Consider the following 26,321-nt stretch of genomic DNA (forward strand, 5'->3'; position numbering starts at 1 on the left):
GCTGTTGACATTAGCTGCTTAAGTCCCGCACGGAAATCTGCGCGACATGCAGTGATTTCTACACGCAAACTAAGCTTCGTCATCGACGAAAATACAAACGCCAAGTATTACATGTTAAATGGCAAGTGGCAACGTGACTATCATTACATAAAAGGAGCTATCGCAGCTGCTGCCCCCCCCCCCCCCACGCTCAAACACAATGCTAACCTAGCTAGATTACTAGGCGTTAGCGCATATCGCCGAAGACACAACTAGTAAAGTTAGCAATCCAGCAGCTAACAGGCTACCACCCTTTTTCGTGCTGGGCTCGTGGACGCTGTGCTCGAGTACTTTCCTGTCGGAGTGACGCGACATGTTGTTCCAGCTCGACTACTTACCGTTGAAATGTGCAGTGACAGTTTAGCGCGTGATAGTTTCAGTGAGAAGGATGCAGCAGGAAGCCCTCATAACGCACCCAACCTGGTGAGGACTGGACAACACACACACACACACACACACACACACACACACACACGCATGCATGCACGCGGACACTCAGACTCAGACTCACACGTTAATACGTAGAGCCACAGAAAGCGATGTGGAGTTTCTCCTGAACAATGACACCTGAACCACCCGCAAACTGTTCATGCACATGCAGTACCTTGCTCACTTTAATGCATACGTCTTGAACAAGGAGGACAAATACCTTCACACAAACCCACACAACACATACCACACACACACATACCACACACACACACACACACACACACACACACACACACACACACACACAACACATACATGAATATGATGCAAACACACCTGAACACACCCTCAAAGAAACATACCTTTTAGATACTAGAATTTAAACTAGAATCTACGCGTTTGATTAAAAATTGTATTTTACTCATGGGCCAGTTATTATATGATATCAGCTTAAAGGAGGGAATGAAGGCAACATATTAACTTTTTTTTTTTTTGACTGGATACCACTGTTGACAGATTTATCAGTTGGTTTCTGTTGGCAGGTGTTGAAGAGAGCTTGCGTACAAGGAGTTATCCTCTCTGTGCTGCAGCCTTGTTCTGGATGCTCAAGTGATGGTGGCAGCAGCCATGGTGCGCTCTGCACAGTCAGATTCCTGGATCAGCTTGAACCGCCAAGGACAGAGACTTAAAGTGAGTACAATTCAGTGTTGCATACAATGGACTACGTTAGTGACATGCAGTAAATACTTTTGTAAACTCGCAAGAAACCCATCACATGCCCGGTCTCAGATACTCAAGGGAAGTAAGATACAATTGGAAATATCTTGTATATAAAGTAGAGCTGAAAAAATTACTCAGTTATTTCATTTTTTTAAGCAATAAAGCCAAACGAGTCACCTGTACCAGCTTCTCAGATATCTGAGAATGTTTGATGCAAGTATCTGGGTTTTGGAGTGTGGGTAGGATTAAATAAGGACTTTGATGATGTCACCATGGGCTCTGGGAAATTGATATTTTCTGATATTGTGGAGACAAAATTTCACCTTGGAAGCTGGGAAATTGTGAGATATTTTTCACGATTTTGAACATTTTGTAGAATACAAAAGTAATGAATTATTAATATCACAATTTTCTGACTGTGTGTGTCGACAAAATGTTTGATAGATTAATCAAGGAAATAATAGTCAGTTTAATTGATAAGTAAAGTAATAATGTTTTGAAACCCAAGTATTAAATGTGAGCAATATGTAGATTGACATAAAACTCCAAATATTCCAAAGGTTTGTCAGAGTCAATTAAGATGAAAGGATAGACAGAATGGAATGAATTATATTGGGCAAATTGTTTTAGGGTATTTTTCATATGTCTAAGGAACTGGCAAAAAGATGAAATGTTTGAATTTAGACTAATATTCTCTCAAAATGCGACAATGTTTACATAATCAAATGTAAAATTTATTTTTTGAAAATATATAATTTGCAAGCATCTATTTTTCTTTTTAAAGACAAAATTTAAAAGATGTATTTTGTCAGGTTGTGAACTAATTATGCCTGCGCGTCAGCGATAGCCACACGTCTGTCTGTCCATCCCTTTCTCATAAACTCAATTTCTCAAGATCACCTTGAGTGAGTGAATTTATTCAAACCTGGCACAAACATCCATTTGGACTCACTCAAGGTCACCTTGACCCCTCGCATCAGTTTCACACTTTGAATATAATTTCTCAGAAGAACTGAATAGATTTTGTTGGTCAGAGGTCACAATAAATAGGACCTCACATCTGTCTTATTTTGTCTATCCCATTCATGCAACAGCGATATCTCAGGAATGCCTGTAGAGAATTTCCTCAAATTTGGCTCAAATATTCACTTGGACACTCGGATGAACTTATTTGAATTTGGTGGCCAAAGGTCACTGTGACCTCACAAAACATACTTTATAACCATAGCCTATGAATTCATACAACATTTCGCACAAATATCAAATAGGACAAAATGAAAGGGTGACATTTTATGTCCAAAAGGTCAAAGGTCAACTTTACTGGGTCATCATAACGTTCTGTGAAGAACAGACTCTTTAACATTCCCAGGTTCTTTGCAACAACATCCATGTTTTAATCAGTTTCTGCTGTCAATCAGCTTTATTGGCCAAGTACGGGAACACATTCAAATTTCGTCTTAAGTCTTCGACTATATATAAGTTTGGACAAAAATGGATGTAAACTCCAACTCCAGTGGTGAAAGCATACAACTGCGAGGAGGTGATTCTAGTTTTTTTTTTTTAGACTTTATCAAAATGTCTCTATTTTTCCTTTTTTTTTCACCCATAATATTAACTAACAGTGACAGGTTTTCTAATAAACACAAATTCACAGATACTGTGCCATCGGTTGATGAAAAAGAACTCCGTTTCTTTTTTTAATAAACAGGACTTCATTTTTTAGGGAGAAATTGAAGAATTCCACAAAATATGCTGGAAGTTACTTGTATTGCCACTACATATTTCTTTCTTCACCCTAAAACAAATCAAGCTGCCAACTGTTGGATGTGTAGCCTGCAGTGGTTATAATGCTGAAGGCTCAAAGAGAAGACAATTCATAGGAGTGTTCAACATTAAAATGTGTCAGCTTAATAGTGAGTTCACATCTTGTATTACAAGTTTGGGCAATTCCTTGCATTTGCTTGATAGTTTAAGAAAGAAACACAGGATTTACTCCACAACAAAATATAATTTAATGAATTCACGTTTTACTGTGTCGATCACAAATCTATATTGATGTAAAAAATAAAGAACAGAAGAAAATGATCCAGTATTCTCCTTTTGTATTGATGTAAGGCATGCAGTCTCCACAGAGCTTTGGACATTGAAAGCTACAAGTCACTACAGTAGGACACACTGACACTCGGCCACAAATACGCACAAAAGCGCTCATAGTATCCACTCTTTTCTTGGGGCCCAATGAACATTTATTCTTTGCACCTACAATGAGTAGAAGTGGAATCACAACACCAAAAGAATAGTAGTTCACAAATAGCAATAGGATACGCCAACACTTCCGCTGGAGCTTTTACTACCTTGTCCGCTCTTGAAGAATAAATGGTATAGTGCAGCAGGAATATTTGAATATGTGAGTTACACTGACAATTACACAAAAAAGGGTTAGAAGCCTAGCACATTGTGTGAGCATGTTGCACATAAATGAGGATGATTTTAACAGCCGTGACTCTTGCATTCAACCCTTTGCAGGGAGCCCTTTTGGAACTGGTTTTCTGAGCCAGTGAAGCCTGTAAAAAGGAGTTTTATCATTCAGTGAGAAGGGCGTCCCTCATTTGGAAGTTACATTGAAATGCTGCTGTCGTAACTCTTCTATAAAAAGTGCAGACATTTTGTCTACGGTGCAAAATCCTAATGACCTTTGGGATTCAAAGTGGCCTCGGCTACAAATACAGTTATATACTTGCCTCCATAAAAAAAATAAAATTAGCAATACACAAATATTGCACACCTAAGGAGTTTAGATTTATCAGATTATTGACAAGCTATTGAGGAAAATGTACTAACATGGAAATCATAACCCCTGTGTTGAAGTATAAATAAATATTTAGATATTCAGGTTTAATCCTTTTATTCATGCAGCATGTCTCTCTGGCTGTAGGTGGGGCAGAGGTGGAGTCACGGCTGCCAAAGGGGGATGGATTTGGACTGTGAGGTGGGTGAAGGTCAAGGTGGAGCATCAGGTAGTTTTGAGGACAAACTGGACAGAACTCATTAGTGTTGCTGGGCGTCCAGCTCCCTCTGGCGGCAACCCACAGCAGTGATGAGGGCAGCCCCCTTACCGCTGCCGTCCTCGGATAGCACGAAGGTGACATCACATTCGGGGGCAAGTTCCATCACCGTCTGTTGAAACTCCAGGGAAAAGCTGAGGAAAGAGAGCAACAGGAAACTGTGGTTAGCCGGCAGTTCGCTACTGAATTTGAGTTGATGAGAGATGCGTTCCCGTGTCAGCAAAGAATGTAGATATTCAAGCTTTAAAAGTAGGATGAGCAGCAGGACGGAGGAAGTGAAGTCCATTCAGGGCTCGTCAGAGGGATCATAAAGTTTTGGACTCAAGTTAAAAGATCTCTGAATTTTACTTGGTGCAATTGTCCAGCTCTCTTAGTTATTGATAATTCTTTCAAATTACAAATGTATATTTGTTATTACAGTGCATCATATTTGATTTGTATTTCTACAAAGTCTATATCCTTGACACCTGCATAAGTACAAAGGGTCTTCAAGAAAATAAGACAGAAAACTTTTGCAGCCCTATAAAACACCATGTACTGTTACCATGTAGTGTAGTGTTTTAGAACGCATACATTTCTTTGCCCACAAAAGTGCCCTCTTTTTGTCCATATGTTATCATCCTAAGTCTTACTGTGGGTGCAGCTTGTATAGCGTGCCGTCGACGCCCACGGTAACATTCAGGTGGTCTAGTTCTCGGTTCTCACGAATCTTGTCCACCACAGCAGCCATTCCGGCACCGCAGATCTGAGCCGCTCGGCGGGACACCGTGCCACACACCTCCTTGACGATAATACTGTCATCACAGGTGGTATCGAGCCCCAGCTGCTGCAGGATTGCCCTGACCTGCAACAGCGCCAGACGATCACTGTGGAGCGAGATGGGCGGGAGGAGAGTGAGTCAGAGGTCAGCGAACAGCAGCAGAGTCACCGGATACCTCACAGCTGCTCCAGGAGGCTAAGGTAGGCTTAAACTGAGTATAAACTCAAGTTGCCACATTGCATCCCCCTTCTCTTCTCATTAGGTGTGTTGTCTCACCAGTTGCTACTTTTCTGTGAACTATGCTGTTTCTGCATATGCTTTCATGCGATTATCTTCCAAGTTATAACAGTATTTTGCACGTGTAAACAGATGCATATTTTGCAGTTTTGCAGAATCTTTAGTGTTTTAGTTGTTGTTGTTTTCACTACCTCCAGACTTCCACTTGGTTTTCATTAGTTTCACAACAGTTTGAACATCCACCTGCATCTGTTAATCCTTCACATTACAATTCTGTCTACCTTAAGAAATACCATTTCAGAAGTTATGTTATAGAGTGGTAATTCAGGTGCAATATTCAATGGTCTGGTCTGCATCACCACAAGTAATATTGGAACTCTGAAAAAATGCCAGCAGACACTGTTTTCTCTGTGATGAATTACAGACTTTATATCAAAACACTGTAGCTTATTTTTCCTACTATATAGAAATCTGCGAAAACCAGTGCCTGCCCGAAGGCAGAAGAAACAAACTATATGCTTTTGAAAATCGTTAAAACCCTGTAAAACATGTGATTTTTACGAGTGCTGGAATACTTTTTATATACATTTGTAATGCAGGTATCCCATTGGTGATGCATCAGCTAACTGTTATAATTTGTGGTTTTGATGTATTCACTTTCATCTGCCTTGACTACTATACTCCAGTTAGTACATTTCCTACATTTTCTATAATACTCATTTTATGGCATCTATTACAAAGAACCCAAAAGGTTGCTGTCAGAGGTGAAATTGATCTTTACTGTGTTTACCAATGGATTTCTCTGTGTGATCTTGAAAATGAGTGCAAACGTTATTCAAGCTTTACCACCAATTGGTTCAATTATATATTTTTTGTGGTCCAAAAATATCTTGTAGTGTGAAATTTACCTTTTAAAAATGACAGAATATCTTGCAGCAGTCACAAGAGTGCATTGTCATTCAGCTATATTTTTCTATAAAACCAGATGAAACTAATCAGTTAGTAAAACTTGAAGCCTGTCTAAAAGACATAAAGACCTGGATGACAAAAAACTTCCTGTTTCTAAATTCAGACAAACCGGAAGTTATTGTACTTGGTCCTAAACACCTCAGAAACTCTTTCTGTAATCACTTAGTTACTCTAGATGACGTTCTCTTGGCCTCCAGCAAAACTGTGAGGAGCCTTGGAGTCATCTTTGATGAGGATTTGTCCTTTAGCCACCATATAAAGCAAATCTCCAGAACTGCCTTCTTTCATCTACGTAATATTAATAAAATCAGGAAAATCCTTCCTCAGCGTGACGCAGAAAAACTCATTCATGCGTTTGTTACTTCTAGGCTAGATTATTGTAATTCCGTTCTGTTAGGATGTCCAAATTACTCATTTAAAACCCTGCAGCTGATCCAAAATGCTGCAGCAAGAGTACTGATGGGATTTAGCAAGAGAGATCATATTTCTCCAGTTTTAGCTTCTCTTCACTGGCTTCCTGTGAAATCAAGAATAGAATTTAAAATTCTCTTGATGACTTACAAAGCCCTACACGACCAGGCTCCATCATATCTTAGAGATCTTATAGAACCATATAATCCTAGCAGAGCACTTCTCTCTCAGTACGCTGGTCTACTTGTGGTTCCCAGAGTTTACAGAGCCTTCAGTTTTCAGGCTCCTCTCCTGTGGAACCAGCTCCCAGTTTGTGTTGGAGGGGCAGAAATCCTCTCTAGCTTTAAGATTAGACTCAAAACGTTCCTTTTTGATAAAGCCTATAGTTAGGGCTGGCTCGGGTAGACCTGAACCAACCCTTAGTTATGCTGTTATAGGTCGAGGCTGCTGGGGGACCTCGTTACATGCTGAGCTTCTTTTCTTTCCTCCTACTCTTTAACTGACTCATACCTCACCATCTTTTTATCTCCCATAGCTTTTTCTTATTGTCTGTTGTCTCCATTCAGTTCCCTCGCTCGTGTAGTTTCTCTTCTTTCTTTTGCAGATGTCCCACCATGGAGCTGCATGTCTCTGCTCTGCGCTTGTCGTCTCCACCAACAGTTCTTCTCTTCTATCTCTATGCTGTCCTTTTCTCTCTCTGCTCTCCTCTCACCCCAACCGGTCAGGGCAGATGGCCGCCCACCCCTGAGTCTGGTTCTGTCGGAGGTTTCTTCCTGCTAAGAGGGAGTTTTTCCTTCCCTCTGTTGGAGGTTTTTCTCCCTTAAAGGAGTTTTTTTTTCCCCCTCCTAGCTTATGTGGGAATTGTTGAATTGTTGAGTTTCTCTGTATAATATTGTAAAGTCTTGCTGCAAGGACTTTAATGTGTTAAGTGCCATGAAATAACCTGTGTTGTGATTTGGCGCTATATAAATAAAATTGAATTGAATTGAATTGTCTGCCTTTGGATTAACTCCTAGGGATTAGATATTGCAAACAGCCACTGAAACAGCACAGTGAATCACCATCTGTAAAAAAATGTGAAACGGGTCACTCACCTCTCTATCTGGGACAGGAACTTTGTCTCAAAGATGCCCCTGGTCTTGAGTGTCTCTGAGATTTGTCCCCGGAAGAGGAAGCCCCGCTTGGTCAAATCAATCAGAATCTGCCTGACTATCTCACCCAGGTACATTCCACTGCACATCTTCTCGTATCTTAGATGTATAAGAAAGGGGATCAATTTTAGTTCGCAGTAAGATGACACATCAACAGTTAAAGAAAACATCCTTTTCTCAGTACTGAACAGATGATGCTAAATAATTTGTTAATTCTTTCTTTTCATATCTTCTGGTTTTCAACCAAAAGGTTTTGATCCTTTTGTGAATTGAATTGACAGATTGTTAAAACTGTTCCACATTACCATAGGACACCATCAGAAATGTTCATTGTACGATGTTTCTAAGTTATACTCTATTGATGAAGCCTCTTTACCTTTGTTTGCCTTCATTGAGTGAGTTCTCATCCACTGCTTGGTCATACTGTGTCCTGATGTCATCCAGACAGCCGTTGTCTCCAAACGCCCCCCACTCCATATTGACACACATACGGCCTTCTTGTCCCTCCACTATCTCGATGTTCTTCATTTCCTCCATGTAACAGGCATTGCTGCCCGTCCCTGAGAGGACACAGCACATAACTTAAATCTCAAAAACCCTCAGGGATACCTTATTTTTCAAGGCTTTCTGGTTTTAAACATATGAATGCAGTCCTTTCTAACTGTAGATTATGTATGGTGGTAAATATAACAGTAACATAAACTTGACTTTATAATTATATACATAATTATATTATATTTTCACCCTTAAACTTTGCAAAATATATCTAGAGATTAAATGTGTTGAGAGAACCTTTTAAAAGAAGTGGTGTTTCACTCACCTGCAATCAGTCCCACCTCACAAGTTGGTTCCTCATATGCACAAGTCATCATTGTTCCCACTGTATCATTCACTATGGCAACCACATCCAGCTCAAACTCCTACAACCAAACAACACAAGGAAAATTGGTCAAAAGCCATATTCTGATAAAAAAGAAAAATTATGCAATACAATAAGAACTTAAATGCTCTCACGATTTTATACAAATTCAATAGTCATGCATTGTATTACAACTCAGCAAATCAATGCACTAGTTTATTTTTATTTTTAGGTTAGAATGCCACAGCTAGATAGTCGTTTCTTTCTCTCCAGGGTAGAGAGTGGCACATGATTACTGTTACCAAAGATGAATTCTTAAGAAAGATGTTGTTAATACACAATATTACTTTCCAGTTATTTACTCTATATTAAAGCAATGATTAGTCCACGACTATATCAAACAATGCTGAATGGATGTGTTAGCACAGCGAATAATATCAGGCCTGGCAACTTCTCAAAGCCACACCCAGTACAATGCTTTTCACTCGCATTCCCAGACAGACAATATCATGAAATACACAAGCTGTTTCAGAGAGCTGCAAAGTTCAGGAGCTCTGCCAAAAACACAAAATACAGAGAATACCTCCTTGTCAACACTGTATGTCTTCCAGGCATTATTACATGCTATTACAACAATAACCACACACTGCTTCAGTCCCGCATTGCTTTACCTGTCAGTTAACAATTTACTTTCAGTTAATACTTACTGGATTCTCCATCTAAAAGTGAAATCAATATACGAAACCAGGAAGTGGTCATTTAATAATGGGAATTTTGTAGATACAAAAATGTCACTCAATAATTGTTATAGAAATGTATTTGATTAAAAAGAGGGATTGGCTATCCCTTTTATATGTGTTTGCTATAATGGTCTTGTTCAGCTGTAGGTTTACACCATAGGGGGCGGGGTTAACTGTGCTTATACTGAAATTGCAAAGTTGCTGTTCAGAGTATTTGTTGGCCAAAATTGTCAATTATGTAATGTGACGTAGTTGATCAGTATATGTTGTGGGATTGTCTCTATTAGTGAGCCTTTGTTTTGATTTATGTGGTGTAGTTAGGTTACATTTCCCTTTTTTGTCCTGCTGTACTTCAGTGAAGCAAATACTAAATTTGTTTTTACTTCATCAATCTAAATCTGTAGGAATATACAGTGGGTCGACAACACTAACACTTCATATTGACACATTTAAGCTCCGACACAGCTTGATCACATTAAACTGCTTCCAAGGCTGGTCAAAAAGATGCATTGGTCCTAAAAACCTTATTAATTAGCAGTAAATATGTAATATGTAAAAAAAAGTTGCCTTTAAATGTCTGTTAAGTCTCTATCAATATCCAAATGAGGTAACACAATAGTGATTGAGCCCTTGCAGTAATACAAAGTGAACATGTGGGTGTCAGTGGCAACATTTGCTGAAAAAAAAATCACAAGTGGCACATCCATCTCGCAGCAGTGGTTGTCCTGCCAGAGAGAGTAGGCGGAGACCAAGCAACAGGATCTTCAACTAACTTGTATGCAAATTTCTGTAATTGACTGACGTCACTCACGCACCGTTTAATTGGGAAGGTGGAATTTCTGAGTTCCAAGTGGAAATTTTTAACTAAATGTTGCTACATATTTGCATGGCCCCCCCAAAAAACAGCGTAATGCATCGTTAGTAACTGGTATGCTAACAATGGCTAACAACGGCTAACCCGGCTTTTCTGACTTGGCAGGTCAACCCGGACCACGTACTGGAATGCGGTCAACTTGGATGTGTTGTCACTCCCAGTTCTGTCTTCCAACTTCCGAGGGAAATGAACGCACCAATGGGCGACACTATACGGCTCCCTGGGAAGTCCAGAAACTGCAATTACCACATCTACAATTAATTGATGAAATGCCTCCAAAGAGAATGAAACCTTTGAAGTTGTTCACAACACTTTCCAAACAAGAACTGCCCTGGCGTACAAGTGGCTGACAACTCTGTCAAATCTTTTACAATGCTGAATTGATTACTTTAAGGATCGTTGTAATAACCTCCTCAGGTTACTTGACTAAACCATACCATTTTTTTCATTTTTATTTCCATCTCTGGCTATATTTTCTTACTGGAGTATTCTTGGGCTGCCACAGATTTTTCAGTAAAAAAAAAAAAGAAAAAAAAAGAATGGTTTTCTATTGTGTTGTCCTGTGTGTGGTGGGACAGTCTTTGTTGAAGTTCTAGTAAAAGCTATTGCTATAATTGAAACTAGCATAATTATTGTTTGCAATTACCTCTTTTCTTTTGATCGCGTCCCGAAGAAGCTCCACCACATCCTCACCCTCACAGTCTGTAGCCTTGAAGCCTTTGGTCCAGGTTACAAGAATACCCTGTAGATTACACGACAAAAATCTCTTAAAAAATATTGGGTTGGGATATAGCAACCCTCCATAATCCTCTAAAGGGTTAGAGCAACTAGAAGGACATTCATTAAAAGCACTGTAGACAAAAGAAATACTTTAGAATCTTCTCACCGCCTACAAGTTCCTGAATTCAAGCTAGTCGTGTTCAGCCACAGAGTAACTGGCAGGAGACTGTACTCTAAGATACTTCAATTCAAACTTCCTGATACCATTTGTATTTAGTCTATCTCACAAGCTCCATCTACATAACCTGGTATGGACCCAGGTTTGGCGCTCTTTTAGGCAGATTTACACCGACATAGCATTTTGTTTGTTTTGGAGATAACTGGTATAGAACGTACTGCATCCAGACTGGTCTGATGGCAGGGGAAGGAGAAGGTGAAACCCAGCGGCAGTCGAGCGCTTTTCATACCCATGTAGTCCAAGAAATCGGAGATGCAGTATACAATGTGGTCAAAAAGCTGGAAAGAAAAGAGATGTGGTTTTTAGCTGTTTGGATAATGGGAAGGTGAGGTTTGACTTTTTAGTAAGATGAGACTAAAAATCATTGTTTCCTTATCACCAGAGCGACTTAAACCATAATGCATCCACTTATGTTTGAGACTCGGATAAATGCATCCTCCAAATGATTTTCGGTGTGACTATTCTTACTTAAGGATGTTAATTAGAAATGGGAATGAATCTATGTAAAAAAAACAAAAAAAAACGTACAAGCAGTAATGTTGTCTATTTTAAAAGACGGAGCTCCTTTAAAAAAACCAACATGAAATTCAGACACCATACTGATCGTTGTTACCTCCTCTCCTGTGCCCTGCATGACTTCTAAAGGAATGGCGTAGATTTTGTTATGCATCTCCACCGATCTCCTCTTCCCACTGCGAATCTTAACTAGAAGTACACGGAAATTTGTCCCTCCGAGGTCCAGAGCAAGGAAATCTCCGTTTTCTGTAAGAAAAGTCTTGTTAGTCTGAGAACCAGCAGAATTTAAGCCTTTAAGCTCAGAGCAAATTTTATTCTACGATACTGATTTCATCTTAGAAGCTTATGTAACTTCAAAATAGAGGATTTATTTAATATAAGTTGTATTGCCTACAAAGCATCACCGACTATTAATAACCTCTTGGCTTTTACATCTTCATGTACTCATGTAAACGTGTTGTCTGTGACACTATTCTATTTTTTAATGTGATAAATAATTTGCCTCCAGATTTATTTCAAATAAGGTGGAAGAACCCGATTCACTTGCCGTGTCTGTTAATGCTGCTATAATTTTGGAAAACTGCCAAGAAGACAAACGTTGCCTCCAACTAGGAAATCTGTATTTAAATCCCAAACAGTGCAACTTGTAACCCAGCATAAATTATAAACTACGATGAAACAGATTTTATTTGTGTTGCTTCGTCTCCCCCTTGATGTTGAAACATGTCCTGATAATTTGCGCTGAAATATTCTGTACCACTCAACATTTCTACACAGCAATGGTGTATCCAATCACAGTAAATGAACCACACCATTTTTAGTGTCTCAGGAAATTGGTTGGTGGAAAATCATTTTGTGATTAAAAATAGTCTGCCAATTAGTCATAAATTATCAAACTGCAAACTAATAGAAAACCGAAGATAATACAATAGTTTGTTTCCCTTTAACATTAGCAGGGATTGTCTCTGTTTCAGGTGAGACGATACGCCTGCACTTGTACAGTGTAGTGGAACTCTGGTTTCACTATAGCCACACTTAGGAGGAAAAAAAAAGTGTTTAGAAGTTGCAAAATGAAACAAACTCTGCTACTGTGTTTGTTCCACCTGTCTCCGCATCTCTTTTTAGTCACCTGTTCCATCTGGTATACTTCGAACAAAAGTAGGCAGCATTTTGACCGTAGCTTCCTCGTGAGTGTCCTTCTTCAGGCCTCTTTCAATTTCCACCTTCATCCGTTTCTTCACTTCCAACAGCTGAGTTTTGCTCAGCCGGAATTCTGCCATAGTCTGCTGAATCTGGCGTGCTTGCTCCGTTAAACGGTACGCCACTGCTGTCACCATGGCAGCGCCTTTCGCACTCCCACTTTCAGACAGCAGGAAGCGGACATCTGAGTCTGGGACCAAGCGTCGCACTGTCTTGTGCAGACGGCGAGCATATCTGTTCAGAGAGCAGAAGATATCCTCATTTGAGAGGCTTCTTTTGTATAACAAAATGTCACTGTGAACATTAGGGGAAGATACTGTACAGTATAAGGTATTGAATGGTATTTGACTTATACATACAGTATGTGTGTACATCCTCACTACTACTGTAATGCTAGCAATATTTTATCTAACATATTATAATGTAAACTCATGCACATGACTACTAGACAATGTAGTTGAAATTATGATCACCGTACCAGTCTTGATATTTTTTCATTTATGTTATGTTATGACAAAATCACATACATATAATCAATATCATATTTGAATCATGTGTCAGACCCATTATTTTTTTTAGTTATTAATTGAAGCTTGGTCCGAATAATTTAAACTAGAGAAAACAATTTAAGATCACACCATATTAAGATTTATTTTATAACTGGATTATCACCCAGCCTCATCACCAAGTCCCTTGCTGAAAAATATATTTTATGAGAAAAATATCGGTCACACAGAATTAAAAGCATAAGTGATTTCAAAGTGTGGGGAGTTTTCAGTACTGATTGATGGGAATCTTAAACCCCTACATGGAATGTCTGGTGTACATCCTCTGTATTCCTCAGAGGGTCTTGAATGTTACTCTTTGTCACACTCTCCCTTCAGTTCCTGTCTTATGGAATACTCACTGAGGGTGCATCTTGTAGAGAGAGCCATCGATACCCACGGTGGTCCGAAGGCGTGCGACTCCTTTGTTTTCCTTTAGCCGAGAGAGGATACCTCCCAGAGTTGCAGCGATTATATTTGCTGAGCGGAAGGATACTATAGTGCACACGTGCTGCACGGCCAGACAATCTTCATCTGAAGGCTCCACCCCAAGCCTCGTCAGGATTTCCATACATTTCTTTAGCCCCTCTTTAGTCCTAAAATGAGAAGTAAATTTATATAAACATCTCAACCCCGCTGTTGCAGAAAAGCAGCAAACTACTTTTTAGGTCCAGATTATTACCTTTTTTTTTTTTTAAAGGTGAAAACAATGTTTTGGTTTTTTATTCCTAAAAAAAACTTTCTGCAAACAGGTTTTTTTGTTCTGCATTACACTGCAAGCCTTTCTATATACAGTACTCACTTTTCAATGGCAGAAACATGTTTAGTCTCGATCTTTCCTTTCGTCAGGAGCTCGGGGGTTATTCTCCCCTCAAAGAGCAGCCCCTCTTTGGCCATCTTGACCAGGATGAGTCGAACCAGCTCTCCTAAGTACATCCCGCTGGCCATCTTTTCAAACCTGATCGTAAAAGAAACAGCATTGTTAGACGAGGCGTCAAGGCTATAGTTTGCATCGGTCATTTAATCTTCTCTTCAAAGTCCCCTAGTAAAGATTACATGCTGCTGCTGCTCGCAACATGGAGTGTGGACATCCATGTTACATTACTCAAGCATAGTTACATTGCATGAAATGCCTTAATTGATGTGGCTACATTAATAAAAGTAAGGCTGATGCATTTTGGGAAACTGTTCAGAAATACATAAAAATTATTGTAAATAACATTACATATTAAAGGCATTAAGTGTTCACTTGACTAAAGGATTAAAGGAAAATCTTACAATTGTTTTCCTGGGTTGATGGAACCTCTGTCAATCTCGCGGTCAAACTCTGTCCTAATGTCCTCGAGGGATCCGTCATCCCCAAAGGCACCCCACTCAGTGTTGATGCACATACGGCCTTCGTCTCCTTCCACCAGGTCAATGTGACGCAGTTCCTCCATGTAGGAGGCATTTGTTCCCGTCCCTGAAAGGATGGACGGCATGACTCCCGTTCTAACTGACTTTAGCTCCTTGGTGCTCAGTAGGCGGAGTACATGGTTTGACTAATGTAAGGGAAGGACTGTAAAACCTATGGCGCCCCCATCTGTAGAACTGTGTTCATGGTACTGCAGCTTCATTGGAAGTAGTCAGCTTTTTGCCCAAATAAAGAGTGCTCTGATTAAAATATCCTGTCCTGAAATTTTATGAATGGACAGTTGTATACTCAACATTTTTTAAGAACATCAATATTAGGTGAAATATGTGTTTACAATGCAGGAATGTTATGGAGCACTGAAAAAGAAAGGTTGGATCCAGTCTTTTTTTTGGTAAATGCAACCAAATGCAGGTTGAGCATTTGTAAATGTAAGATACAAAATAATCAAATCCACTCTGATTTTTCACCTATGATGATTCCCACTTCACAGCGTTGATCGTCAAATCCGCAAGTCATCATAGTGCCAACTGTGTCATTCACCACTGCCATGATGTCTGCCTCATAGTCCTAAAACAAAATGATGTGTAACTTAAAACACAATCCAAAATTACGGCCATCAGTCAAAGGCTGGAAAGTTTGGACTTTGGTGTACTTTTCAAATATTCCATCTTAGTCCAAACTAATTTTCTCTTCCCAAATTGCATTTTGACTAGTAGAACAATGTTGTTGGTTGGTTTTTTTTAAATCACATGTTTAAATGAACTACTTAAAAAAACAACTCACCCCTCGTTTCTGGATGGCTTTGTTCAGAAGCTTCACAACATCCATTCCTTCCACACCACTGGCTTTAAACTTCTTTGTCCATGTCACCAAGACAGCCTGTAAAACAAGTACATAGGACTAATTTTACTTTACAGTTAAAAAGGCTTGAAAAGTCTGAAATGTCGGTCCATTGCTATTACAATCACAGCATCACAAAAACAAAATTTTCTCACTGTTCCTGCTAAAGATACTGAAGACCCTTTCTACTTGTAGGAAAAACCCGACAAAGTATTTCTCCAAAACTTTTACACAACTCGTATATCATGCTAGATTAAGATCAAGGAGGGTGAGATACTGAAACATAACTACAGTACATTGTTAAATTTGTTCTATTACATTCTCTGGCCTTTACTAAGCATCTAACCCTAAAATAAGATGAAAAAATGACAAGCCATAACATTTTGAAGTTGTGGCAAAGATATGCAGATTTATCTCGCTGAAATTTATATTTGATTTTGGTAACTGTTGACCAACAAGGGAACTCACAAAATATATCTACATTAATAGTCTTAAAGTTGCCTGTGCCGCAGTTAAGCAGACAACACTTTCTTCTAAGTTGTTTACCTCATCCAGTTTGGTTTGGGAACAGGGGAAGGAGAACGTAAATCCCACAGGAAGCTTTTTATCCTTGATATTTTGCTTCTCCATGAAGTTACCCAGGCATTCTGCAACATGGTCAAAGAGCTGCAGACAAAAAAAGACAAATTTTACACAGTGGAATATCAATTAACACTCCACAAGGTTAGTCAACATAATTTTACCAAGCATTTAACATTTTCTTTGTTATTTACTGCTTATTATTAATCTTCATGCAATTTTTCCCTTACATTATCAATATTGTACGATCTTCACTTAATAATAATTCATTATGTAACTTTATTGGGAAATTTAAAATGTACTGCAAACAGTGACAAATGTATGTTTGTTGTTAAAAATGGTTTATTGAAGTTGTTTGAATTTAAAACGGAGTGACAGAACAGCTCTGTACTGTAGCAGTCTGCCGCGTTTGTTTTCTCACTATATTCTGTTTTCATTTAATTTTCACAGGCTTTAATTGATCACGTAGTTTACAGAGCTGATATGTAACTGAAAAGTCTTTGCAGGATTTTGGACAAAATTTTGTAACCGTTATAAAAGAGTTTTTATTAAAGGGAAAACATAGACAGTGTTCACTTAATATATTAATTCCATAAAAACTCAAAATTGTTTAAATAATTTTAGTTACACTTTTAAACTCCTACTCTGCTTTGTATTATTAAAATAACATAACTGTAGATTTTGCACACAAACAAACATTTTCACTCCAATGAAGACTGTTGAAAATGTTATATTTGACCAAATCCCTCACAATACAAACACAACTCTTTGTTAACAAACCTGTTCAAATATCACATTACACTTCTGGCCAGCTGTCCATTCAACTTCTCATTAAACGGCATCTGTCTTGTTCTGTCTGTGTAAGTCATGCCCCGAACCAATCACGCAGCCCCAGACAGTCTCTCATGTTTTGGTTATCATGTTACAATACGACTACCAGCTGTTATTTGAGAGTTCAGTGTAGGTCAGTGTCGGCTCTGACTTTGCTCCTGTTCCTGTTACTGAGGAGGTCATTTTACACAAATTGAACCTCAAGCCGACCTTAAATACAAATGAGCTCTGTCGGGGGCAGATGCAAACAAGGAACATTTTGAACAATAGAGTGTCTGACCTTGGCCGTGCAGTAGGACTACAACATGAGGACATTCTAGACGGTGGCTGTTGAATGCGCTCAGCAAAAGTTCTCAAGATTTGAACCAAATCAATTTTGGAAATATCAAGAATTTTTAAGCCTGATGTTTCAACACTAAGACTCTTGGAAAATTGAACACAAAATGTACAAGTTTAAAAGATGTATTTGTGTTTACCCCTGTCCCGCTCCCATGGATGATGTCATCAGGGGTCTCATAGACCTGGCTCTCCATCTGTACCGGCTGCTTCTTGTCCTGTGTCACTTTGACACGCAGAATCCGGAAGTTGGAACCGCCAAGGTCCAGAGCTATGAAGTCTCCCTTTTCTGTCAGATCAAGAATGCAATCAAACATTGAAGATTTAAAAAATTATATATGAGGCGTTTCCTTTTTGATATATGAAATGCTTAATGCATTTGCAATTCGATTCATTTGTCAAAATTGAGCTGTCCCTGCTCATTTGGACTCTGCTTTTAAGTGTATTCAAACCAAACCAGAAAACAGTGTGTGGCAGTTTATATACCTTTAATTTGTAAACCTGACTTTGTATCATAATGACAGATTACCTCAATATGCGACACAGGTGAAGCATGAATAAGTAAACTAATTGAAATTGTGATCACCAGGGGCCAACAAATTAGACATTGCTATTGAGAGCGGAATGTCCAAAATGTCAATTTTAGGGAGAAAATATGGCTCAGTGTAAGTGAGTGTAAAAGTCTGAAATGTTTTTGATAAATCCCAAAATTACAAAAATTGGAGTCTTGACTTTGTCACTTGTTTTTTTTTTTTTTTTTTTTTTTTTTTTTAAATTAAAATTAATTTAACCAGAATCAGTCTTTAGGACCCTAAAAACCTTTGGGCCAGTTCAGATGTGAGGAATGCATTAGTTTTTGATACTCCATTTAAGCTAAAACTGTAGTCTAAGCTTAAATGGAATGGCCTCAGGTTTGTTCCAGAAGGCCATCATCATTTTTAAGTCTGATATTTCACTAAAAAAAACAAAAAAAAGCTTGACATGTCTAACACAGAGCACTTGTTATTAGTAACTGGAACAAGAAAGTCTTTAGAGTAAAACTATGTTTTCAATTTATCCCAACTGGCGTGTGGAATGTATTCTCCCAGTAATTTCATCAGGTTCCTTTTTCTGACTCTTGAAATACCATAGTTGGGATAGATCATGTCTGTCTGTCTTTAGAGTCTAAATCTGTGTTAAAAGCTTGTAACAAAACACAAACCCACAGCTTACTTGTAATATAGTGTAGTATATCCCCATTGTTTAGAACATACAGGTCGTTACATGCACTTTTTAGGCCTTCATCTGACACTGACTTACAATGAAGGAGAAGGATTAAGTGTCTTGCAAAACGAGACTGAATAAGAACACATGATAGTGTGTGGATGTGAATTTACTGTTGCAGTAAATGTAAGCTATCAGTGACAAGACTGCCAGCAGAATGCCCCGCCTCCCAACAAAAGACTGCTCTTCAGTCCATGCTGCCATGACTCTAGTGTTTGCTGTGTTGAGCTATTTATCCCCTTGACCTGACTGGAATGAGATATGACTGCTCTTGGCATACAAGTGGTACTTATTTGCTGCAGAGCACGTGTCCATTTTACAGTCCCTCTCCTGCTATAATCCCAGTGCTAGTATGTATAAGATGTGATACTATTTCTTGTTTTATTTAGGCTACTGTTGGATTTTCTGTATTTACAGCAGTAATTTCACATCTCAGTCCGTCAAGCTAAGTATGATCAAATAAACACAACTGGCTTTGTGTGTGGCAAGGCTGCAGACTATAATAAGCAAGTCATGTCAGTAATGAACTACCATAAGAGGCACTTTCATACGCACAGTGTATGAGATGTGCAATCACTACCCAACTGTCTGCCAGGACTGTGCAATATGTAGCATAGCGTAGCATTAATTATTGATTTAATTTGTATATTCTTGTACATGTACATAATGCCTATTCCTGTTATATGGTTCTTTCATTCTATTAAGTTTCCTCTTCTTGTCTCACTTTTACGGTTTCATTCTGCTTTGCTTTTCTTTTCTTTCACGGCACTAAATCAACAAGACAAATTCCTGTTGTGCGTTTGGCAAGAAAGCTATCCTGACTGAAGGAATAATCAAGATAAAAATGCGCAAGCTCAGAGAGTTAGACAATTTATTGCTAGATAATTTATTGCTAGACAATATATGTTGTTGTCACGTTTTGAGGTTTAAGGGCTTTGTTAGTTTTCAAGGCATCTAATTTCCAAAAATCCAAGCCAGCCAGAGCAGCTGTTGTTGTAGTCACATTGTACTGTATGTTTAAATTCTAAAATTGACCATGTCTGTCTTTGTGTCCCCACACTTAACCAATGTTCACCCTAAACAATATGAAATACACTTGTCTTCAGAGCATTGTTTGCTGTGTCAAATATGTACAGATGGAAATTCTATCAAGGGTCCTTCCAGCATCTGATTTAATGAAAGTACCACATAGTGGAGTTTTGCTTAATGTTTTTGTAATGGAAGGATTTTACGATTGAGAATAAACAAACGGTTTCACCAAAACTGGGAGTACAATCATAACTTCTTTTTTTTTCTAAACCAGAAATAGGCCTAGCAATATCTATAAACTGCTTGAATTTAGATTTAGAAAGTCAATTCTTGATCTTGTAAATCTTAACTTAAAGTCCTTTTACAAGCTTTTATTTGGTCTGTATGGCATCATTATGCCTTTTCAGTGTTAGCACATTACCAAAGTTCTATAGTAAGGTCACATATTAGTGACAGACGAGCCGCTTTGACAAATGAATAAACAGCATCTGCGAAAGACAAAATCTGGGGATGTCTGAAAGATTTCTTTCTTGTTTAAAGTATATCAAACCCCTTTGTGATACGTTATATTGCTTGATTTTTTTTTTGTTTGTTTTTTGATGAGTTGGCCTATCTGCATTTTCATCTTCATTAGGTTTTACTCCCAGTTTGATTTTATTGCACCATAAAGATTACTGTTAGAGATTGGCCACGATTTCATGTCTTCATTTTCCTTTTAGACAAAGAAAGTGTGCCCCGGGGGATCAGATTATCTTTTACAGAAACTACAGGTTGCAGTGGAGGAGAAGTTATACTTTATTGTTGTTGCCATGGCCATCCTTCCCATCATGTCTTCCATTGCAGATCTGGCTTTTTAACTGTCAGCAAGGCTTCAACTTTGCCCTTTTTCTGATCCTAGTGACCACATGTAGTTGTTGAAACTTAAGGCTATTTATAACGCGAGAGAAGGCAGGAGTCAGGCGGCGGGGCATGTCCGGCTGCATTGGCCTCGTTCGGGCCTCAGTCTGATGTTTTTTCTGTGTACGGACGCTGTTCACTAACAAGAGGTGTCATTTTTATTCAGAGGACGTTTGGCACTTTAAAATCTTCCTGCTTTGTCAAAAATGTCTGCATACAGATGCAGAAAGAGTGTCTGGAAGAAAATTATGAGGCAATTAATTCATTTTTTCTAGCTTGTTTCCTTTGTAATTTTATTACTGTGACTTGTTATAATCTGTTACAGTGACTTGCAATTAAAACATGGTTTATTCCCCTATTATTTCAATGTCGTAGTCCCTACTTGGAGGGCTGTAATATGCCTTTTTTGTCTGCTATTTTAGTATCTTACTATTTTAACGTATGTTTAATACTTGTCAAACTAAACCAAGGTGCATCGTCACAAACGCTGATCTGGCTTTTATATTTTGATTTATTTTGGATTCGGTAGAAATATTAACAGAAATATACTAAATAACTGTAATATTTAAATTCTTACTTTATAGTTGTATCTTAAATTTAAAATTATGGATATGGGCTTTTATACAACCCTATTCCAAAAAAGTTGGGACGCCGTGTAAAATGTAAATAAAAACAAAATGCAATGATTTGCAAATCTCATAAATCCATATTTAAAGACTCCTACAAAGAGCTTGAAGCAACTTCAACAGAACTTCAGCTCCGGTTAATGTTTTGTCCAAACCCAGATTACGTTTATGACTTGTGGGTCTCATTCCAGACTCTGTCTGGATTGCAGGAAAGAAAAATGTTTGAAGGCGTTTTGGTTTGGAATAAATGTAGAACTGTAGCGCAAACTCAATGAGGTAAAACCTGACATAGGTAAAAGGAGTTTTGGGATTGTCTGTGTGTGCACCACCGTCACCTTAAGGCACGCAAACTGCGACTTTTGTGCACTCACTGATGGAACCAACATTGGTGCTGAAATGTGGAAAAATCCTGTTCAGACATTCCAAATATTATTAAACCAAATGGATTCTCAAAGTAAAGTGAGTCATTTTGAGGGACTTGTGAGGCTCAAAACAATTTATCTTCCATTTCACAGCTGCAACTGTAACAACAGAACAGGCATGAGCACATGTTGACAGCGATTTTGTAATTACTCTCATTGGCAGGAGGGGGGAGACAAAACCTGCTACTTTTAATTGCACTGTGGCTTTAGTATATTAGATTGCAAAGGGTTCAGGATTATACAAACCTTTAGGTCATTAAGTTGTGTCTCTACATTTCAATTAAAAACAGATATTATGAGGTTTTCATATGACAACAGTGTTATATGATGAATACAATGTGTGATCACGTTGTTTGAACTGTTTGGCCTCATTGCTAGAACAATAGTGATCTACTTAGTCTAAATCCAGAGCCCAAGCACAAAGGCTTATGTCACAGAGCATGCCTGACGATTTTAACACATCAGCACATTTTTATAGACCGATACACACAGGATACACCAGGATGTGTTTTAGGATGCTTACAGTACAGATAGACTGCATATGAAATATCAGACACCATATTCATTTTTAATCAGCAAAATTGTTAAGCTACAAAACTGCCTTTAGTGTATAAAAGGCATCATTTAAAGATGCTGCTGCTTTTGTAAAATGGTGAAATGTTTATTTACCATGCTTTCCCAATACAGACTAAAATGTCAAAGTATTAATTTGATCTGATTAATATTAGTAATAATCGATTATATTTGACCTAATTAATGAACCCCGACAGGGATTGTGGGGCGCTCTTGGACACTTTTACAAAAATCAATATTTAAGTTGATTTAACACAGAATCTGTGTTTTCCCTGAAACATTTTGTGCACACTCTACCTGATCCATCAGGGATGGACCTGACGAAGGTGGGGAGCATCTTGACCGTGGCGGTGGGGTTGGTGTCATGGCCGAGCCCGTTCTCCATTTCCCTGCGGAACCTGTTCATGATGTCCTTCAGCGTCTCATCCGAGAAACGCATGGAGAACAGGTACTTATCAATCTGAAAAATAAGCGTATACAAACACAGGATGTCAGGAAACTTTTTAAAACATGCCAGTGTTTTTTTTAAACACGAGTTACCAACAGACCACTAACTTTTGCTGATGATATCAAAGATTTTCATAGCCGAATGAGGTAACATAATGGTGATTAAACCTGTGGCCAGTAATTCAAGCCCTTGCAGTATTAAGTACTGAATTAACTGGGTGTCCATGGTGATATTCCCAGGAAAAATCTCAAGTTATGTCCAGTTAGTGACACGTTTTCCATCACCAAGCGGAGAGGGTAGTCGGAGCTAACGCAGCAGACTCGCTCTTCAACTAGCTGTTCAATTGTCAACTGACATCAACACTGCTGTGGAATTTTCACAGCTGCAAATACTGCTTATCACTGTTGGGCCGAAGAGACATCTTCAAGAATATAACTTTAACTGAAGTACAAATGAAAATGTTCACAATGCCCACTTGTTTTTTGACACAAAAAGACACTATAAGGGTTCCTACTGGTATACCAGGGCACCATATATTGTATTAGCTCTTATGGCATGTTGGGAGATTGGAAAAAAAAAAAAAAAAAAAAAAAAAAAAAAAAAAATCGTTATATGCTTTCACTTAACACAAAGTACCTCTCCTGCCTAAACCAGGACACATTAACCCTGTGAACCACAACTGCATAGCTGCATAGGTAAATGCACAGTTTGGTAAAATATTGAAATAATTAAATCAGCAACATAATAATCACTTTGTTTGAAATGGCTGCACTGTGTCGTTGTATCATAGTTGATGCATCTAATTAATGAAATGTTTGTGAGGGCATTTGCAAAGGACATTCTTTGTTATTGTTATATAATCCCAGCGTGCATGCCATGGGGCACACCACAGTTCAGAAATCTATTCTGTGCCACGAGACGGACTCCACAATTTTAATCCCATCAAGCTGCTCTCTGTGGGATTAATATTATTAGGCTATTATTAGAATTTTCATAGATTCAAATGAAATTATGTTTGTATATTTATAACCCACTGGTGAGGACATCAGAGATGAAGATGTTAAAACGCTTTAATGACAATTCCACACCTCTATAACAGACAGGAAGTCATTTTGGCTACTGCTAAATTTGACTACGTGTCTTGATTATGGTTAGAGGGTACCAGACCTATCCAGGTTTTAGGGTTGGAGAACCTTCATCCTTTCATGGAATGTTTTCACTAAAGATTGTTATTAGTTCCAGTCACCTACTTGAGTAGAGGCATGTGCATCTACTGCATTGTGACAACAGATCGGGTCCACTCTACTTCCAGGACATGGTCCAACCCTACATCCCAGCCCACTCCCTCCGCTCTGCATCGGCCAATCGGCTTGTTGCTCCTCACTGAGCTAAACACTCTACAAAATCACGACTGTTTGCTGTCCTGGCTCCTAAATGGTGGAATGAGCTCCCCAACGACATCAGGACAGCAGAAACTCTGTACATCTTCCTCCGTAAACTAAAAACACACCTCTTCAGACTTTACCTTGAATAGGTAGCACTTTAGTAGCGCTTAAAATGGCACTTACTTTTAGCACTTTGTAGTTTGGCTTTCTTGAAGAAATTGTATTTACTTGATTCCTGTTGTTCTGGGTTTTGTACCCTCATGGTTGAAATGCACTTATTGTAAGTCGCTTTGGATAAAAGCGCCAGCTAAATGAAATGTAATGTAATCATACGTGACATCATGAATCTTCCACCCACAGCCATTTCTACTGCCCCCCCCCCCCCCCCCCCGGGAATATCTAACTGGGTGTCTTCCCATCCAGTGGTTAATTTGTCCTGAACTCAAGGTCAGTTCTTACGGACAGCCAGAGGCTGTAATCAAGCTCAAATTTCACTAATGGCACCTTCTATTGTCTGCTAATGAGGTTATGTTGTCATTTTCAGAGGTACTAAAAAAAAAATTGAGTCAACAGAGGAAAGTTGAAACGAGAAAACAACCCTGAAAGAGAGTAAAAATATTTGACTTAAAAAAAAGCAGCAAGGGAGGGAAGAGATCATAAAACTCATGACTTATCCCAAACAGCTCCTCACAGACACCTGTCTGCTTCAGACGCCATGGCAACCAGTGCTCCAAAAAAAAGTCAATAATGAGGGTCTGTTTGCAGTCCACCACCACCAACACTGACCACAGCCCTTCTCAAGGACATCCATGTCAAATACCACTAACCCTTGAACAAACCCAAAATTAATCAAATCCAAATTAGAGCTCATCATGGCCTCCCCCTCTTCCTGTAATTGCCGTCTGCTGCATCCTCCTCTCCCCAGCATGATCCACCCCACTGGCTCCAACCGAACATGTAAACGTTAAACGGTTAAACTAGATGCCCTCTCACTTCAGAAAACTCTTCAGTCCAACACAAAATAAACACGGCAGCAGTTTAAAGCTGCTCTTGCTCACCTTTTTGAGCTGATCATCTTTCAACTCGGTGAAGTAGTAGGCCAGAAGCTGAGCCGCTATCATCCTGCCTGCACGTCCGCCAGGAGCTGTCAGCTACTACGAGGCGGTTGGAGAGTAAAGGAGGAGGGAAAGGAAGTCCGTTCTCTCCTGTCCCCCCAAGCTGATCCCTCCTTATCCTGAAGTGGAAGAAGAAGCAGGCCTTAACTGAGCACCGTGGCAAGGCAAGGTTAAAAGGAAAAAGTCTCGTGAAACAAGAGTACAGCAGCAGCCCGTGCCTGCTCGTCTACGACAGGCAGCAGTCACAGCCTCGAGCGCACACGCACACACACACACACACGCACACGCACACACACACAGATAAACACACATACAGGCTGGGTTTGACCGTGCCTCCTCCCTCTGAGCTGCTAGCTCCCTGTTAGCTCTGAGGAGATGTAACTGCTCGACACTGGAATGGTGGTTGTGCTATGCCCTGCCCCCACTGAGCACTCTGATTGGCTGAGCTGGGGACGTGAAAGAGAGGACGGAGGGGAGGAGTATATGAGAGGAGGGGGCAGCAGGGGAGTGAGGACGGGAGAAAGAGGAGGGGGACGCTGTGGGCTGAGGGAGGAGGCTGCATCTGCATGATAACCTGCCACTCTCTCCTAGACCTCCCCCGCCCGACACGTCTCACACGTTGCCACGGTACCCAGAGGTGGACGTGCAGAGGGCCAGGGAAACCACGTGATGATGTCATCATCTCTCTTTCTGCAACACACTCAGCATCAGCTACAGACTGAAGGCCATCACGTACCACCTGCAACGCTAGGCCGTCTCCTTACAGCTCTACAAGTGCAGCGACCGTTAGAGAAACCGGCTCATGGTTGACGGTTTCTTATCTCCTGCAACACACACAGCCCGCCCACAGCATCAAGGCACCAAAAAACATTGCTTGAAAATTTACTTGATAACTGAACTTTATTTCTAACCACAGGACAGCTTCATTTAAGGCAAGGTTTAATACCTTTGTCTCGACCTTTTGAACATACAGAAGGCCGTTAAACAGTATGTATTCTGCTCTACCCACTGATTTGTGGTCTTTACAAGGTGAACTGTATGAAGAAAACTTAACAAAAAGAGAAGGAAGAGCACTTGTTTACATCTT

The 26,321-nt window shown here is 39.3% G+C and overlaps 1 protein-coding gene and 1 long non-coding RNA gene across 3 annotated transcripts; one reads left to right on the plus strand and one right to left on the minus strand.

Moving 5' to 3' along the window:
- Positions 1–378: 378 nt before the first annotated feature.
- On the plus strand, positions 379–7,623 carry LOC138208955 (uncharacterized). The gene is made up of 4 exons (XR_011179128.1): positions 379–462; positions 1,014–1,161; positions 4,127–5,216; positions 7,238–7,623. It is a non-coding gene; the product is annotated as an uncharacterized lncRNA (long non-coding RNA).
- LOC138208953 (hexokinase-1-like) lies at positions 3,180–25,631 on the minus strand. Of its 2 annotated transcripts, XM_069167215.1 has the most exons (19): positions 25,549–25,631; positions 25,178–25,353; positions 22,584–22,746; positions 17,617–17,765; positions 16,277–16,396; positions 15,674–15,769; positions 15,358–15,457; positions 14,755–14,938; positions 14,279–14,434; positions 13,839–14,072; positions 12,861–13,165; positions 11,829–11,977; positions 11,374–11,493; positions 10,904–10,999; positions 8,605–8,704; positions 8,161–8,344; positions 7,728–7,883; positions 4,889–5,122; positions 3,180–4,390 (listed from the first exon to the last, which is right to left on the minus strand). In XM_069167215.1, exons 2-19 carry the CDS (start codon positions 25,238–25,240, stop codon positions 4,240–4,242), a joined length of 2,760 nt encoding a protein of 919 aa, XP_069023316.1. In that variant the 5' UTR covers positions 25,241–25,353; positions 25,549–25,631; the 3' UTR covers positions 3,180–4,239. The 2 variants fall into 2 exon arrangements, with proteins under 2 accessions (XP_069023316.1, XP_069023315.1); XM_069167214.1 differs by having other exon boundaries at positions 25,178–25,611.
- Between the last annotated feature and the right edge of the window lie 690 nt (positions 25,632–26,321).

This window comes from Embiotoca jacksoni, unplaced genomic scaffold, assembly GCF_022577435.1.
Source record: "Embiotoca jacksoni isolate LCO1_2020_lvr unplaced genomic scaffold, fEmbJac1.0.p SCAF_4, whole genome shotgun sequence".
Lineage (NCBI taxonomy): Eukaryota > Metazoa > Chordata > Actinopteri > Embiotocidae > Embiotoca > Embiotoca jacksoni.